General features: G+C 37.9%; 1 protein-coding gene across 1 annotated transcript in view; it reads left to right on the forward strand.

Moving 5' to 3' along the window:
* Positions 1–449: 449 nt before the first annotated feature.
* PDGFD (platelet derived growth factor D) overlaps positions 450–17,260 on the forward strand; it is a 357,317-nt gene continuing 340,506 nt past the window's right edge. Inside the window, exon 1 of the mRNA XM_007946000.2 lies at positions 450–573. Coding sequence (XP_007944191.1) covers positions 450–573 — 124 coding nt within the window. The remainder of the gene's footprint in view (positions 574–17,260) is intronic.

Consider the following 17,260-nt stretch of genomic DNA (forward strand, 5'->3'; position numbering starts at 1 on the left):
CTGGGCATGCCCAGTGTCTGACCAGGTTTCGGTGGGGCCTGGGACGCTTGTGTGCTCCCGCCCCCGGGTAGAGCCCAAGTGCGAGAAGTGCTGGGCCGCCACGGAAGCTGGACCCGACTGCTAGAGCAGTCTGCCCAGACGGACTAAGCGCCGCCTGCCCCCTGCAGCCTGTGCTGCAGCTGCTGGCCACCGGAGGGGGCGAAAAAAACGTCAACCTGTTGTTTGTCCCGTCACCATTTATCAACTCTTAGCACCACAAGGAAGTGCAGCACCCACACGCGCTCCGAAAGTTCAGCATGCAGGAAGTTTGGGGAGAGCTAGGCGATTAGCTCAGCGTCCTGGGCCATCGCTGGGCGAGCGCAGGCAGCGAGAGCGCGGCGCGGCGTCGGTCCCGGGAGCGGAACCTGGCTTTTTCTTGGAGCGACGCTGTCCCTAGGTCGCTGATCCCAATGCACCGCCTCATCCTCGTCTACGTTCTAGCCTACGTAAACTTTTACTGCTTTTGGGACACTTCTGCAACTCCGCAGAGCGCATCCATCAAAGCTTTGCGCAACGCCAACCTCAGACGAGATGGTAAGAGACTCAGATTTCAGTTTTAAAAAACATACGTTTGTTGTTGTTACTGTTATTTCTTATTGTTGCTTCTTCCCCCCCGTCTTGTTTTTGTTTTTCCTTTCATATGGAACCAGCCTGAATGCATTGTCCAAGAAGAAGGGTCTCATGCCGGTCCTCAGTTCTGAGTCCCTTCTTCTGTAATGAGACTGGGGGATCTGGGGATAGGACGGGTCAGGTGGCTCATCTTGTTGCACCTCAGAGAAGTCATTTTCGTGCCCAGTAGTCTCTGATTACAGGCACTAGGTGCTTCATCTCAGAGTTGCAGAAAGTTTTTTGCTGCGCCGCCCCTCGGTCATGCCCTTAATCTCTTGGATTTGAAACTCCAGAAAAGACATTTGTAATAGGTAGAGGGACTCAAAAGTGGCTTTGTCTGGGTGATTTGTTTTAATTCAGTTTTTTTGGTGGGGAAGAGGGAATGATGTGTTTCAGTCCCCCAGCGGTATCTGGGTTAGAGAGACAACGTATATATTATTTATTTGGAGGAGATGGCGGTGTGCAGGATTTGACTCTTTCCGGCCCCAAAGTAACTTTCCCACTGGAATTCATGGCTCAGAAACTCAGAGTCTAGGAAACTGGGCTTCTGGAGTTTTGTCTGTACCACAGGGGAAACCGACTTCAGCTGTCAGTTTCCTTGCACCGGAGGGTTTCCAACTGTTTGCAAGGAGCAAAGCTATTGAAATAGCTATCCCAAGCCAGATCCCAAGCAGACGTGTTTATTTTCCTTCACTCTGGAGGACACCTGGGTCATTGGGTCCCAGAGATCTAGTGGAGTTTATTTGCTTTCTGGGGCCTCCACCAAATCCTGAAACTGACTTATATATACTTCAAGTCCCAACTATAGCTGATTTTCCCAGTATGTTGCAGCTGTTTCTGCTTTCCACCTGAATTGATCCACAGATTTTGTTTGTTTGTTAATTTTTTTCTTCATCACTATGTTTTCTCCATCCACTTCCTAAAAGTTGTAACACATCTCCCCAAGGAGAATGCCAAGGCATTCTTAACTGCTTGGCTGTTTGGGTTAACAATATTTGACTGTATTACTTGGAAAACTCCTATTAGCCATCTCATTCCCTTATCCGTTTCTTATTTAGTATGTCTTTAATTTGGACTTCACTGAAAAACTGTGGACCATGAAAGAAAAAAATATTTATTATGTTTTCTGATGACAGATTTGTGGGTTTTCAGTGTGCATATGTCTTCTGAAGTGATGTAGGTATATGGAGAGGTACATACCTTGACCAGAAGACTGCCTACATTTATAGAATTATTTTCTCACAGTGCTTTCATGTAAAATATTACAGCAATGTATTTTTACTAACCCTTCATTTTACTTAGATCATACAGATTCCCCCCCCCCCAAAACAGGGAAAAAGGGCTTAGGCTCAAGACCAAACTTTTATTACATTTGTTTCACTCTGTAATGATTCCACCAGAGATTGATCTTCTACACATTTTAACTTTGTTCCTGTTTATACTTTGTATGCCCTTTTAGCTGCATATAGTAAAATGCAATTTATAATTTGTATGACTTCATCACCATAATTTTGTAATCCTTAGCCTCCCAAGTATCAGTTATAAGAAGTCAAGGACAGAAAATGAAAAGTATGTAACCATGGTCCAATAACCCAAGCTTCGGACTAAAAGCAAGTCATGCAGCCTTAAGATGGTATTTTTGTTTGGAAAAGAATATTCTCATTGTATAGTCTTTATTTTTAATATTCTGTACAGCTGTCTAATATGTGGGAATGCTTTGTTAAAATTTGAAAACAACTCTGGATCTCTTATTTCTTCAAATTTTAGCTAAAGTTGTTTTGCAATTACTTTACTAGTATGCGCATGTACGCGCACCCATGCTCACACACACATGCTCACACACACATACAGTTGGATTAGTTCAGATTGCTCAATACATTCCTCAATGTCAATTGGATTTTACAAAGAAGACTGGAAAGAGATAAAAGGTAATGAGTTAGGAAAAATATTTTTATATACAGAGTTGTTAATTTGGGGAATTTTCAAATGGTAGGTCTTCCCTACGTACTATACAGGACATGCATTCTCAGAGCCGGTAGTATTGCCTTCAAGGAAGTGAAAATCGGTTCTTGGAGGTGGTGGAAAAACCTAGGTATTACAATGCTTTTTGGTCCTCCAAAGGACTACATTATGTAAACTGCTTTACAATCTATCTGTGGTATTAACATGTAATGGGGGAGGGGGGTTAAAAAGAAAAAAAGTTTAAAAAGGCTCCTTAAGAAGAAGGAAGCAATGATAATGAAAAAAGAAAAGCTTGAGAAACTTTGCCATTGAGCTTTGGTGAAAGTACAAGAATAAAGAAGCCTTTGAAAAATCCAAGATGTGATCTGGAAAATTTTGATGGCAATAGCTGAGCTGACAGAGAGAAATTAATAACTTGCTCAATTAAACCTTTGTTCTGATTCCAAACATTCTCAACTTGTTCTCCCAAACTCCCTTAATGGTACACTGACTAAGACATTATTTTTGCTTTTTTGACTATCAGATTAAGATAGGAGATAAGTTTAGGGATAGCACAGACATGGAAATATAATCAGAGAAAAGATAGAAGATAAGGGTTTCCAAACACTAATTTAGAGCCTTCAGAAGATCTGGTCCTCAGATTATGAGCAGCAAGTGATCACAACAACAACAAATTAGACATAATCCTTGAGTAGGAATTTTGGAAACCTGTAACTGGTGATGACATTATCTTCATATGTGTATATATTCCACTTATTGGTGCTGGCCATTAGTTGATGAGAGCTGTGCTGCCTAATGTTGGGGTCAATGAAGAAACAACAGAGACTAGCCTCTGGTCCAAGGCATGAGCTATCTTGGATCTGCCCCCTAAAAAAACCTAATCCTCACTGCCATCAAGTCAGTTCAGACTCATGGTGACCCTATGTACTTCAAAGTAGAACTGAGCTCTATAGGGTTTTCAATGGTTGTAATCTTATGGAAGTAGATCACTAGGCATTTCTTCTATGGCACTGCTGAGTAGATTGGTGCTTCCAGCCTTTCACTGGGTAGGCAAGTACAAACCCTTTGCACTACCCAGGGATCCTGCCCAGCCTGAGACAAAGCCTTGTTTTAAATCTAAATAAGATTTAGATTTTGTCTGTGCCTAATAGCTCCAGACAATTGGAATAGCTAAGAAATGAGAAGGAAATTAAATAATATTAGGGTTGCTTAGTCTCTGTGTACCCATTGTAGGAGACTGGTTTGATGCTGGCTTCTGAGCTTTCAATCACAATATGTTCTTCTTCTAAATAGATGTCTGCAGAGCCCTTCCTGGCACCTGTAATATGGCTAAGAGTCACCCAATGGAAAAGAGTGGTTGAACTTGGTCCCTCTGTCTAGAAATAAACTAGGTTCTACACTAATAAGGGTTAAAATATCCTTTTTTAATAACAGTAGAATGTTTACACTTCTTTACATATGTATTGATTATTAGTTTTATTCAAACTGACTTGTTTTTGATACTCCTTCTCAATCTGCCTCTTGGCTCACAGAATATTTTCACTTAGCACTAGCGTCCAGATGCTCTATTTCAGTGCCTGTGCAATAGCACTTCCGGGGTAGTAACTGGCTACAACTAAGTGTTGCTCAGAATGTGGATCAACAATTGTAAAGGTACCAATTAACTGACAGCATCATTTACTTATTTTTAAACCTATCTAGGTAGAACTTCCTGCTTACGAGGTTAAGAATACAGATTCACTCCTCATTGTTTTTTTGTTTTGTTTTATCATTTGTGGTTTTTAGAAAGCACAGGTGTTGTTAGTAAACAATTCTGAATTAAGTTCTGTTTGGTTGTGTTATATGCTGGTACTTGAATCATCTGTTACATTATCATTACCTAGTAACAGGCCTTCAGTTTCAGTAATGGTTAGGACCTAGATTTTAAAGTAGTCAAGTTTGTTTCTTAAATAATGAGGCTTTCTGTTGTTGTTATTGATGACAGCACATTGACTGGTGTAAAGATCAGCACTTAAAGGGAAGACAAGAAAGAACACAATATAAACAAATTATGTTTAAACTGTCTGAAAGCTAAGAATCAGATTCATGTCTAACTCTTACATTCTGTGCTGTATTATCTGTTTAACTCCAAGGGTATTAAAGCCTTGTAATCTTTGGAGCATAATGGTGATTACATATTTTAAATGCATTGTGGCTTACATTTACCACAGTGGATTATATTATTTAATAATGGTTCTTTTAAAGAGGCAGGCTTAGCTAGGTTTCTGCATACTTTGTAGTAGAAGATGCCACTAGGTTATAAGTTACAGTAATGGTCATTGTAAGTTTATTAAATAAAATTTATATTAGCTACAAGATTTCTCTTCATCAGATGAAAGGAAAACTTTATTGTTTCAGAACAAAAAGGTCACATGATAGATAGACCAAAGCCCGCAGAGTCACGGATCTCAATGACTGGTAAGAGTGCTGTCCTACATGACTCTGGGCATATGTGGCCTCAGACTCTTGTCATTCTGAGATACTGAGAAGAATATGTGTTTTTGTATCTGTCCTTGGAGCTGAGTCATAGTGCAAATCATCATCCTTCTGGAACTTACTCTTCAACTTTCTTTGCTGAAATGTTCCAACTGGTATACAAAAGCATTTCTTGAACACCTTAATAAAATTATTTCTTTAATTAAAATAGGAAATTCCTTTAGATGAATGAGATGTGGGGTGTTTCTAACTCATATATGGCATGTGATTTAGATAATATATTGGCCTTTTACAAAAGATCACAAGGGCTTTAGTACAGAACTTCACGTCTGAGTGGTTGTTGGTGGCTGCTATTGAGTCGTTTCCGACTCATAATGTCTCCATGTGATGGAGTAGAAGTGTCCCATATGATTTGACTGCTAACCAGAAGGCTGGTGATTCTTCCTTGGAAGGAAGGTTGGGCAATCTACTTCCGTAGTGATACCACCTTGGAAACCCAAGAAGGGGTCGCTGTGAGTTGGATCCAACTCGATGGTAGTGAGTTTTTTGGTTACTTGAGCAGATCACCGGATTTTTTTCATTCTGAGCCTGATGGGTTTGGACCACCAACCTTTTGGTTAGCAGCCAAGCACTTAGCTGCTGTGCCACCAGGGCTCCTATGTCTGAGCTATGTCTCCTCTTTCAGAGTCACCCTTTTCTGGTATTCTTTAGTTGATCTGAACTGCCTTCTAAAGAGGAATGGGTAAAAAAATAATATGCAAATGGTTTTTTCCTGCACTCTGCTGGTAATCTCTGATATAGCTTTTATTCATTTACTCAACAATTACTGCATGTGTAATGTCTCCCAATTCTTATGCTAGATCCTGGGTTAAATAGCACAATATGTGCTATTTAAACAAAAGTGCTGTCTTTCTTTTGGAGCGGTGATAATACAAATGAGTAGTCAATTCCACTGTAGAGTAGTTGTCTTTCAAATGCATTCCGGGGAGGCCCAAATTTCTCTGGAAGTGTCTTACAGGTTAGTGCAGGGACACTAGGGAGGCTGAGCAGGTGTAGCTTCAAATTCTTCATGCCTTCAACAGAACAGCTCCACATTTCTAGTTCACATATTTGAGTTTGTCACACAATTTTTATTTAGGAAAAGAACAACTGTCAATCACAATTTTAGAAAGTATGAAAGGAGTGTATTATGGAGTAGGCGTTTGAATGGAGGAAATGCACAGGAGTTATGGCACTTCAAAAGGGGAAGCTAATATGTGATTGAAATATTGGGGAAGGCTTCCTGGAGGAAGTGATGTCTAAACTAGGGAATGAAGAATGAGTTGTTGTTGCTGTTAGGTGCCATCAAGTCGTCTCCAACTCCTAGCGACCCAATGCATAGCAGAACGAAACACTGCCCCATCCTGTGCCAGCCTCATGATCCTTCCCATATGTGAGCCCATCGTTGCAGCCACTGTGGAAGGACGAGTAGGAGTTAAAAAGTTACAGATTGTAAGGAAAGAGGATGGAGTTTCCCAGTGGAGGGAACAGCACTTGATAGGAATTTCAAAAATGTGAGAATGAACATAGGTAAGCAAGTATCCACTCACAAAAAACATGGATGTCATCCTAAACAGTGTGGGTATTATTCTGAGTGTAGTGAGGAATCATTGAGAGATATAAACTGGAGAGAGACAGGGTTCTTTCTGTGTTTGAATACTGTATGCTGATATTCATGAGAAGTCAGCCAAGTCATTGCTATGGACAGAGCTATTCATCCTACACTCCCATTCTCTCTGGGACATGGACACAGAATGAATTATTTCATGGCTGGCTTTCCTAGTCCAAAATCTCCAAATACTAGGTGCCCAGTGCCTCATAACATTTGTAAGGTTCTGTCCCACTGCACGCTCCTGTGTAGCTTAGTAAACCATATATTGGACTTTGTTAATTGTGTCTGAGGTTTCAATAGGGTAGTGCCCATGGTAGAAGAACCTGTCTAGTGTTTGACAATATTTTATGTTATTGCAAACTTCTGCATTTTAGAATCAATGCAATTTAAAAGGGAGCGGTTTTATATTAACTGTAATGTGAAGGAAAATTTCAACAAAAGGCTACAGGGAGATAATATTTAATAGCAAAAAGGAGAGAATCCAAGACAAATACTGCAGCAAAAATGTTCTGTCTCCCTGTATAGTATTTCTGGACCAAATGTAAGTCATAAATAAAGCCATAAACCCACAGGATACTAAAGTGCACAATTACACATATAGGAAGAAATATTTTCTTCCAGAGATTTCTTTTTTTTTTTCAGAACAAGAATGAAGCTTACCTTATTTCTTACAAGCACTGATGATGCATATAATGATGTATCTTTGCTCTGCACCTTGACATACTGCCATCTATCTATCTCTCTATCTGTTAGCTTTGATATTGATAAATTAATACTGCTTATTTTTGTGATCTGTGCTGTGTGCAGTTAGTAGTTTTACATAATCGTGAGGCAGGGAGGGGAGGTCTGTGGAAGCACCATAGAACAGACATATGAGCTGTCTTTCATTATAAGGGGTGATCTTTTCTCAGATTTTAGTTTTTTTACTTGAATACTTTTTAGAGAATGTTTATGAAGACAAATAATTTTTAATGCAGTGTTTTGCCTATAAAAGCAAGCCAACATCTGATACCTTGTATATTAGGATTCTTGATTTTTGAAATTTAAAATCCAGCATGCCTTCTTTGGGCTCAGTGGCAGTTCCTGGCTGTGAACTGTGAGCGTGGGTTAAATGTTCTGTGTTAGTTCTGAACAAGTTTTTTTAGACCCAATGTGTGCAACTGCTGGTGGTTCTTCATTTCACTATAAAATTTCATAAGCAGTAGAACAGCAAGCTAATTTTACAGAATTTAGTTATTCAACAACCTCAGCTATGTTAACTGCAAACAAATAAACTAATAATATGTGTAAAAATCCCAATTAAAAGCTAAAATCAGTGTTACAAAGTATATAAATGAGTCCATAAGACTTATGTGGTAGACACTAAAAGCCCATTTGTCTTTACTTACAGTTCCATTATGTTGATGTGGTTTCTGTATCTACAGCAGAATAGGAGTATGGTATTAGAATAGACAAGAGGACTGGTTCCAGTTATTCACAGCATTAGCATTGGGAAGTGACAGCTAGTAGTTTTCCTGCCTCCTCTTATATTATCAGGCTATGAAAAGCATTCATAAGACTAATCAAGCCCAGGTGGCTTAGGTTTTTATTGAATAAGGGGAAAACAGCTCCAACCTACCTTACAACGCAGTAAAGTTGCTGATTTTTAAAAATGATGTCCATGAATCATAAGGGAAAGTTTAGATCATATGTTGATATATTTACGAGATTTGCAAGTCATGGCAGAGGTATTACCTTGAGTGTACGTCGATTTGAACCAGAAAATTGACAAAGTTAATCATGGCAACCTTGTGGAAAAGAACAGCTGCAACTTGGATGATAATGAATCTGTTATTATTATTTTTCTAATTGCAACTGTCATGGGTTGAATTGTGCCCCCCCAAAAAAAAGAAAATATGTGTTGTGAATCCTAACCCTTATACATAGGTATAGAAGCCCTGGTGGCATAGCATTTAAGCACTCGGCTGCTAACTGAAAGTTCAGCAGTTTAAACTCACCAGAAGGAATTGTGGTGGTGTAAGCAGTTCTGGTGGTATAGTGGTTAAGGCATTTCACTGCTAACCCAAAGGTCAGTGGTTCGAACCACCAGCTGCTCTACAGAAGGAAGATGAAGTGGTCTGCTTCCGTAAAGATTTACAATCTTGGAAACCCAGTGGGGATCACCGTGAGTCAGAATTGACTCTATTCTGTGAGTTAGATGCTATGCAGGAAAAAGATGTGTCAGTTTGCTTCCCTAAAGATTACAGTCTTGGAAACCACATGTAACATTTCTACTCTGGCCTGTAGGGTTACTATGAGTTGGAATCAAGTTGAGGGAAATAGTTTTTTAATACATGTGTGTATAATTCCATCTAGGAATAGGGTTTCTTTTTCATATTAATAAGACTTTATAAGTACAGGGTGAGTCTTAACCCAATCACTTTGAGAATATAAAAGGAGCAGTTTAGGCATAGAAGCAAGCAGCCACAGATGGAAGAAGATAGATGCCATATGAAGTACCAAGGAACCAGGGAACAGAAGCTGAAAAGAGACAAAAACCTTCCCCCAGAGCTGACAGAAAGAGAATACCTTCCCCGAGAGCTGGTGCCCTGAATTCTGACTTCTAACCTCCTGACTTAGAAAACAAATTTCAGTTTGTTAAAACAAATCACATATGTTATTTTTGTTATAGCAGTGCTAAGAAGCTAAGACAGTAACTAATAGATTTGTGTTAAACAAGAGGGCAGTGGACAGTGATTTTTGTCAGTGCTTTGGATTCAGAATTCTTAGTATCTGCAATGAAAACATAGAAGAATACTTACCACACTTGCATGATTAATATGGAAAAGGTGGATAATAGGTTGGATTATGTGCCGTGTCAGCTGACTTTTTCTACAAAGGGCCACATAGTAAATATTTTAGACTTTGCCAGCCATAAGGTCTCAGATGCAAATACTCAACCCTGACATTGCAGTGTGAAAGCAACCATACAAAATATGTAAATGAATGGTCACAGTTGTGTGTCAATAAAATTTAATTTACATAAACAGGTGGTGGGCCAGGAGGCTGTAGGTTCCCAATTGTTAAAATGAAGAATCTAGATATTCTTAGGTTGAAATGGTGGGGCTGATCTTATCAAGGTGATAGTCAACTAGGATAAATGCAAAGTCTAGCTCTTTGGCTAGAAAATAAGAGCAACTTCACAATTATAAATAGGATAACTTGGCTTAACATCAGCTCATGCTACCAAAGATAGATAGATAGATGGATGGATAGATAGACAGACAGACAGACAGACAGATTCTTGTTGCTGTTAGTTGCTGTTGAGCTCTGACTCCTGGGTAGGATGTCTATATTTATATCCATATCTATCTTTATATCCTAACTGGTTGAGTTGAACACAACTTATTCAACAAATGATATGTTGTTGTTGTTATGTGCCATCAAGTCGGAACCGAATCATAGCGACCCCTCCTTGGGTTTCCGAGGCAGTATCACTATAGTTGTTTAAAAAATAAGAATAAAGATTAAACAAAACAACAGCAACATCAGCAATATAAAACTGGTATTAACTTGTTACAATGACATACTCAGGGAAGCAGCTATGCTCTTATGCTGTGCTTGCCTAGCCCATGTCTGAGTGGATTGTGCTTTGGTCTCTCTCCTGTACATGATTTCACCATTGGCTGACTCTTTTATCCTCACAACCAAATCCATAGAGTTTAGTATTCTTTAAGCTTTCTCTCTTTATTGGTTTTGTCCACTCAGCCAACGTCTCTGTTTGCTCTCCCACAACATATACAAGCCATTTTACTGTTTTCTCCACTCTTTATCACCATATAAACTTCCTAGTCTTTCCACAGCTCATGGTCTCCATTTCCTCAGTTAAAGATTGCCCCCATGGCTCAACTGAACTGATCTGGACGAGGTCATTATGATTTGTAGTCCTCTAGTACCAGCTATTCTCTTCTTGAAAATTTCTTGACATAGCTTTGTCTTAACTATTCCTAAATGAGTTTGAAAATTATGACGGAAATAAAGCAAGAAGTAATGCAATACTCCTTTTAGGTTATTTGGAGAAAGGTGACTTGGAGAAGGCCTTAACAAGGGTCTGTTGTGTTTTATTCTTTTTCTGAAACTATTATGAATCATTAAAGAATAAGAAAATATTTTGAAATGTAATGAGTTCCTATTCTAGTATCCTGGTAATACCATAAAAAGAAGAACATTCAAAGATAAAAAATAATGTCATTATAAAGTTGCTGGATATAGAATTACAGGATAGAATTAAAGATTGTGGCGTAGTGCCTAAAGCATTTGACTGCTATCCAGAAGGCTGGTGGTTCAAAACCACCAGCCATTCCTTGGAAGGAAGTTTGGGCAATCTATTTCCATAGAGATACGGCCTCGGAAACCCAAGGAGGGGTCGCTGTGAGTTGCAATCAACTCAACCACAGTGAGTTTGAGTTATGGAATTAAAGGATTTCTAGACATTTCTTAATTAAAATAAACAAACTAGAATAGAGTGAGACCTCTTTGAAATTTACTTTTAGTACAATGTATAGGGGAAATATTTTCAATTCCCTAGGAAAGGTCTTTGTGCTTTGCATTGTATTGATCCAGTTGTTTAGTTTACTACTTTGCACCAAACCCATTTGCAATAAACAAAAAAACACTACTCATTCATTCAACAGATATTTATTATTGAGTACTGACTCATACAAAGCTCTGGATGAAGCACTGCTAGGCAGGTACAGTTAAGCCCAAGAAATAGTCTTTTTCTGGTAAACGTTATACGTTGGCTAAAACAATAAAACATGTGCACGAATTACCATAGGGCAAGGCAGTGCCATGTGAGAGTCACCATTATGTGAACTAGATTTTTTCTTTTTTTTAAGAATCTCAATTTCAAGATTAGGTCCTGTTGATCCAATTCTAAATATAAATCATGCATCTTAATATTTGATTCAGAAAAAAAAATTACATTGGTTGAGTTGCTGTTGAGCACAATAGTTTTGAAAATTTTAAAGACAAATATCTTATTATTTTGTTTATATTTAATTAAAACTTAAGCAGAAAAGGAACTTTTAATTGTAGGAGTGAAAGTAATACTTTTTTGATTTTCTCTTCTCTGTGTACAGATGTTAGGCTAAATAATACTGAACCTTAGAAGCAGGTAAGCAGTGCAGTTCTCATCCCATGCACACTTAGTTCATTTATAGGTGATATGCAATAAGATTATTTGACCGCTGGAGGGCAGTAGGAAAAGACAGCTAGGTGCATTATAATTTTTCACTTCCTCTCTTGGCTGGGAATGTAAATTAAACTAGGGAAAGGACATGTTTTGTAAATTCATTGAAAGAATAAATGAAGACTAATGGTAATCTGCCTTTATCTATACAACTATTCTATTCTGTACGATCTCACTAAATTTTGATATAATTAAAACATATTGAAACAAATAAAATAACTGTTTTAGTACTCTACAGTTTTTATACATCCAGTTTGTATGTCTGTGTAAAGTTTATAAAAATTCAACGTAGACACAGTGATTTGTTGAAAATCATTTTCTGAACAATGATGACACGTGTACCACCTTTAGACAGTGGTTGACAAACTTCCTTTGAGTATACGGCCATCTAGTTGGCCACTCTAGATTGGCAGGGATTCCCTTGAGATTACTCTATACTAACAAGAAGAATAGACTTATTAGAGATAAGTTACTTCTGGGACAAAAGCATCATTATGATATCAGAAGTGAGAATTCATCCTCTCAGAATGTTGAGATCCTAATGAGACATAGGGCAGAGTGGAGACAGAAGGCAGAGTGAAAGCGTGTGAACACAAAACCTACAGCTCACTACAGAGCTACTAAACGGTACATAGCTACTGCATATAAGACACCTGATTGTGTTTGCCTAGCTTTAACAACAATTACAAAGTGCTATACCAAAAAAAAAAAAGGAATTAAAAAAGAAGCAAGGAGCCAAGGAGCCCTGGTGATACAGGGTTAAGCACTTAGCTGCTAACTGAAAGGTCATTGAGTCCAACCCACCAGTCACTCTGTGGGAGAAAAGACCTTACTATCTGCTCCTGCTAAGATTATAACATAGAAAACCCTATGGGGCAGTTCTACCCTGTCGCATAGGGTCACTATGAGTCTGAGTTGACTCAATGGTACACAAATACAAAAGTGATCATTTGGGCAGATTGGTAAATTATGTACTTGCATACGTAGTATGCTGAATAATGACCCCTGAAAATATCAGACCCTATTTCCTGAAAACTATAAATGTTACTTTAAATGGCTGAGACTTTACAGATATGATTAAATTAGGGATCTGGACACTGGGAGATTGCCCTGGATTAGCCAGGTGGGCTCTAAATGCAATCACATGTATCTTTATAGGAGAGAGCCATTGAGAGATTTGGCACACACAGAAGAAAAGCCCATGTGACCACAGAGACAGAGATTGGAGTGATGCAGCTATAAGCCAAGAAAGGTTGGCAGCCATTAGAACTGGAAGAGGCAAGAGAGAGATTCTCCTCTAGAGCCTCTTGTGGAAGCAGAGCCCTGATGACATGTAGATTTTTGGTTTACTGACACTGATTTCAAACTTTTGGCCTGTGGAACTGGAAGAGAAGAAATGGGTTGTCTTAAGCCACTGAATTTATGGTTATCTGTTGTAGCAGCCACAGAAGGCCAGTACAGGAACCTTCATATATAAGATAAATAATTGAACAGCCCATTGGTGAGCTCAATTTCCCAACCATTCTTAAAATTTCATTGGCCAGGTAACCTATATTAGCAGTTCAATGTGCATTTAAATCTCTGCCTTTGAGAATTTTCTAGTAAGACAAGTCTTACTTCTCTACTACCTCCATATCAGAAAGTTTTGAAAATTGTGGTTCCAAAATTGTTTATTTTTCAGAGAAGATTAAATCCTTACATGTTGAAAATACCAATGATCCTATCTCATTAAATGTTAGTTGATCCTTAAAATGTGTTCTTAACTCAAAAATATCATTTCTTTTCATTCGTTGCCTCATACACATATTCTTTTCTTTATTCCACAAATTTCAGTGGTGGGTCTATTGTGTGTCAACTTCTGTACTAAGTTCTGGGCTAAAATGTTGTAAGTTATACAATAAAAATTACTTCATTAATTATTTATGTGACAATAGTTGCAATCCACAGGGTATTAGTATAGAACGTGTGCTGATGCAGTACTATATGTGTAAACTCGGTAACGGTAGTATGTATAAGGTGATGGGAACACAGAAGAGATTTATCTACATGAGATATTTAGAGATATTAAGATTATTGGAAATTTGGAGTTAAAGACAGAATCAGGGAATTCCAGTTGAATTTCTGAACCCAGAGTTCTTAGCTGAATTTAAACCCAACCCTTGCCACCCTAAGCTCGCAATGTCCAATAAAATATAATGCAAGCCATTATGGGTTGAACTGTGTTCCCCAAAATTATGTGTTGTAAATCCTAATCCCTGTACTGTGAATGTAATACCATTTAGGAATAGGGTTTTCTTTGTTGTGGTAATGAAGCTATTATCACAGTGTTTTAAGCCAATTACTTTTGAGATATAAATGGAGTAGACTAGGCACAGAATGAAAAAGTGCAAATGGAGAAAGATTGATGCCACATAGCAATCAACAAGGAACAGAAGCTGGAGAGAGACTAGGACCTTCTCCCAAAATGTACAGAGAGAAAGCCTTCCCCTAGAGCTGATGCCCTGAAGTCCCTGGCGGAGCAACAGTTAAACGCTCAGCAGCTAACCAAAAGATTTTTGGATTTGGCATTTGGAACTCAGCCACCCTCTCTCCAAGAGAAAGACCTGGTAATCTGCCCCCATAAATATTACAGCCTGCAAACTCTACGAGTCAGTTCTACTAGGTTACATGGGGCCTCACTGAGAAGTCAACTCGATGTCACCTCACAACATTGAAACAAACTGAGAAAATAAATTTCTGTTCGTGAAAGCTACCCACTTGCGTTATTTCTCTTTTAGAAGTATCAAGAAACTAAGACACAAGTTAATATGTGATTTTGATGTTTTAGTAATCACATAAAAATGAATATTAATTTTAGTAATATTTTTGATTTAACACAATATATTCAAATGTTATCATTTTACAGCTTAAAAAATATTTTAAAAATTGAGATTTTTTTTTACATTCTTTTCATTATACTAAGTCTTCAAAATCTAGTGTGTATTTTACATCCTTTCCCAGGCTAGACATGTTTCAAAGGCTGAATAGCCTCATGTGAGTAGTTACCAATTAGGACAGGACAATGCTAAGCGATTAAGATAATCTATTTAGACCAACACAAGATATTATTGGTCTATTTCCAGCAAAAAAACAATATTGAATTTATGAGAAATATTTCTCTTATCTCTTTGCTTCAATGTGTTGAAATAGATTGAGTCACTTTTTAAGTTGATTCATAACCCAGCAAGGGCAAATTATATGTCATTTATAGTTTATTTTCTTATTACATTAACATGAGTACCGTTAAGGTTTCTGGTTACTTTTACTGTTCTCCTAAAAAAAAGCAGCTTGCAATCATCTTATAAACTTGTAGTGATCCAGGCTACTCAGCTTTTATGCCAGGTGCAAACTTTCTGTTATTTGAGAAGCTTCTTATGAAAACACCAGCTGACACTTCATTTCATTTTTCCCATCAATGGGAAAAGGCATTTTTAACCAGCACTGGTATTCCTTTTCACTTTAAACTTAATTTGACTAAGGCAATAATAACATTTTCTTTTATCACAGCGGTCCAGTTGTGAGGATTTTCATTTTCTTTATGTTGAAGTGTAATCCATACTGAAGACTATAGTTTTTGATTTTCATCAGGAAGGGCTTAAAGTCATCTTCACCTTCAGCAAGCAAAGTTGTGTCATCTGCATATTGTAGGGTGTTAATGAGTCTTCCTCCAATCCTGATGCCACACTCCTCTTCATATAGTCCAGTTTCTTGGATTATTTGCTCAACATGCAGGTTGAATATAAGTATGGTGAAAGGATACAAGCCTGAGAGGCACACCCTTCCTGATTTAGACCATGTAGTATCTCCTTGTTCTGTTTGAATGACAGCCTCTTGCTCTATGTACAGATTCCTCATGAGTATAATTAAGTGTTCTGGAATTTCCATTCTTTGCGATGTTTTCCATAATTTGTTATGATCTACACAGTTGAATGACATTGCACAGAATGTCAGTAAAGCACAGGTAAACATCTTTCTGGTATTCTTTGCTTTCAGGTAGGATCCATCTGACATCAGCAATGATGTCCCTTGTTCCATATCCTCTTCTGAATCCAGCTTGCATTTCTGGAAGTTCCCTGTCGATACACCACTGAAACTGTTTTGAATTATCTTCAGCAACATCTTACTTGTGTGTGATATTAATGATATTGTTCAATAATTTCCATGTTCTTTTGGATCAGCTGTCTTTGGAATGGACACAACTATGGATCTCTTTCAGTCAGTTGGCCAGGTAGCTGTCTTCTAAATTTCCTGGCATAAACGAGTAAGTGCCTCCAGTGTTGCATTCATTTATTGAAGCATCTCAATGGGTATTCTGTCATTTCTTAGAGCCTTGTTTTTTGTCAATTTATTCAGTGCAGCTTAAACTCCTTCCTTCAATGCCATTGGCTGTTAATAATTTGCTGCCTCCTGACATGGTTGAACATCTTCCTTTTTTTTTTTGGTACAGTGACTCTGTGTATTCCTTCCATCTTCTTTTGATGCTTCTTGCATCGTTCAGTATTTTGCCCATAGAATACTTCCATATTGCAATATGAGTTCAATTTTTCTTCAGTTCTTTCAGCTTGAGAAATGCCAAGTGTGTTCTTCACTTTTGGTTTTCTAACTCCAGGTCTTTGCATGTTTCATTATACTTTTGCCTTCTCAAGCCACCCTTTGAAATCCTCTGTTTATCCCTTTTATTTCATCATTTCTTCCTTTCACTTTAGCTACTCTCCATTCAAAAGCAACTTTTAGAGTCTTTCTGACATCCATTTTGGTCTTCACTTCCTTTCTTGTCTTTTTGATGACCTTTTTCTTTCTTTATGTATAATGTTCTTGGTGTCATTCCATTATTTGTCTGGTCTTCAGTCATTAGACATCTTCAATCATTAGTGTTCAATGTATCAAATACATTCTTCAGATGTTCATTAAATTCAGGTGGGATATATTCATGGTCATATTTGGGCTCTGGTGTTTTAATTTTCTTCAGCCTCAAATTGAACTTACATATGAACAATAGATAGTCTGTCTTGGCTTTCTGAAAAAAATGGCCACTGAAAACATTATGAATAGCAGAGAACCACTGTCTGATACATTACTACAATTTTCACTAAATAACCCATATTGCCTTGGATTTAGAAGCTTTGGACAGCATACATTTGAAGCATGACATTTTTAGGAAAATAAAATGTTATGACAACTATTCTGCCTTTTAAAACTTCAGGCTTACCACAAACAATGTGGCCCAGAATTTAAAGGTGATTAGTACAAATTAT

This window comes from Orycteropus afer, unplaced genomic scaffold (genome assembly GCF_000298275.1).
Source record: "Orycteropus afer afer isolate SDZICR_OR568_19922 unplaced genomic scaffold, OryAfe1.0 scaffold00147, whole genome shotgun sequence".
Lineage (NCBI taxonomy): Eukaryota > Metazoa > Chordata > Mammalia > Tubulidentata > Orycteropodidae > Orycteropus > Orycteropus afer.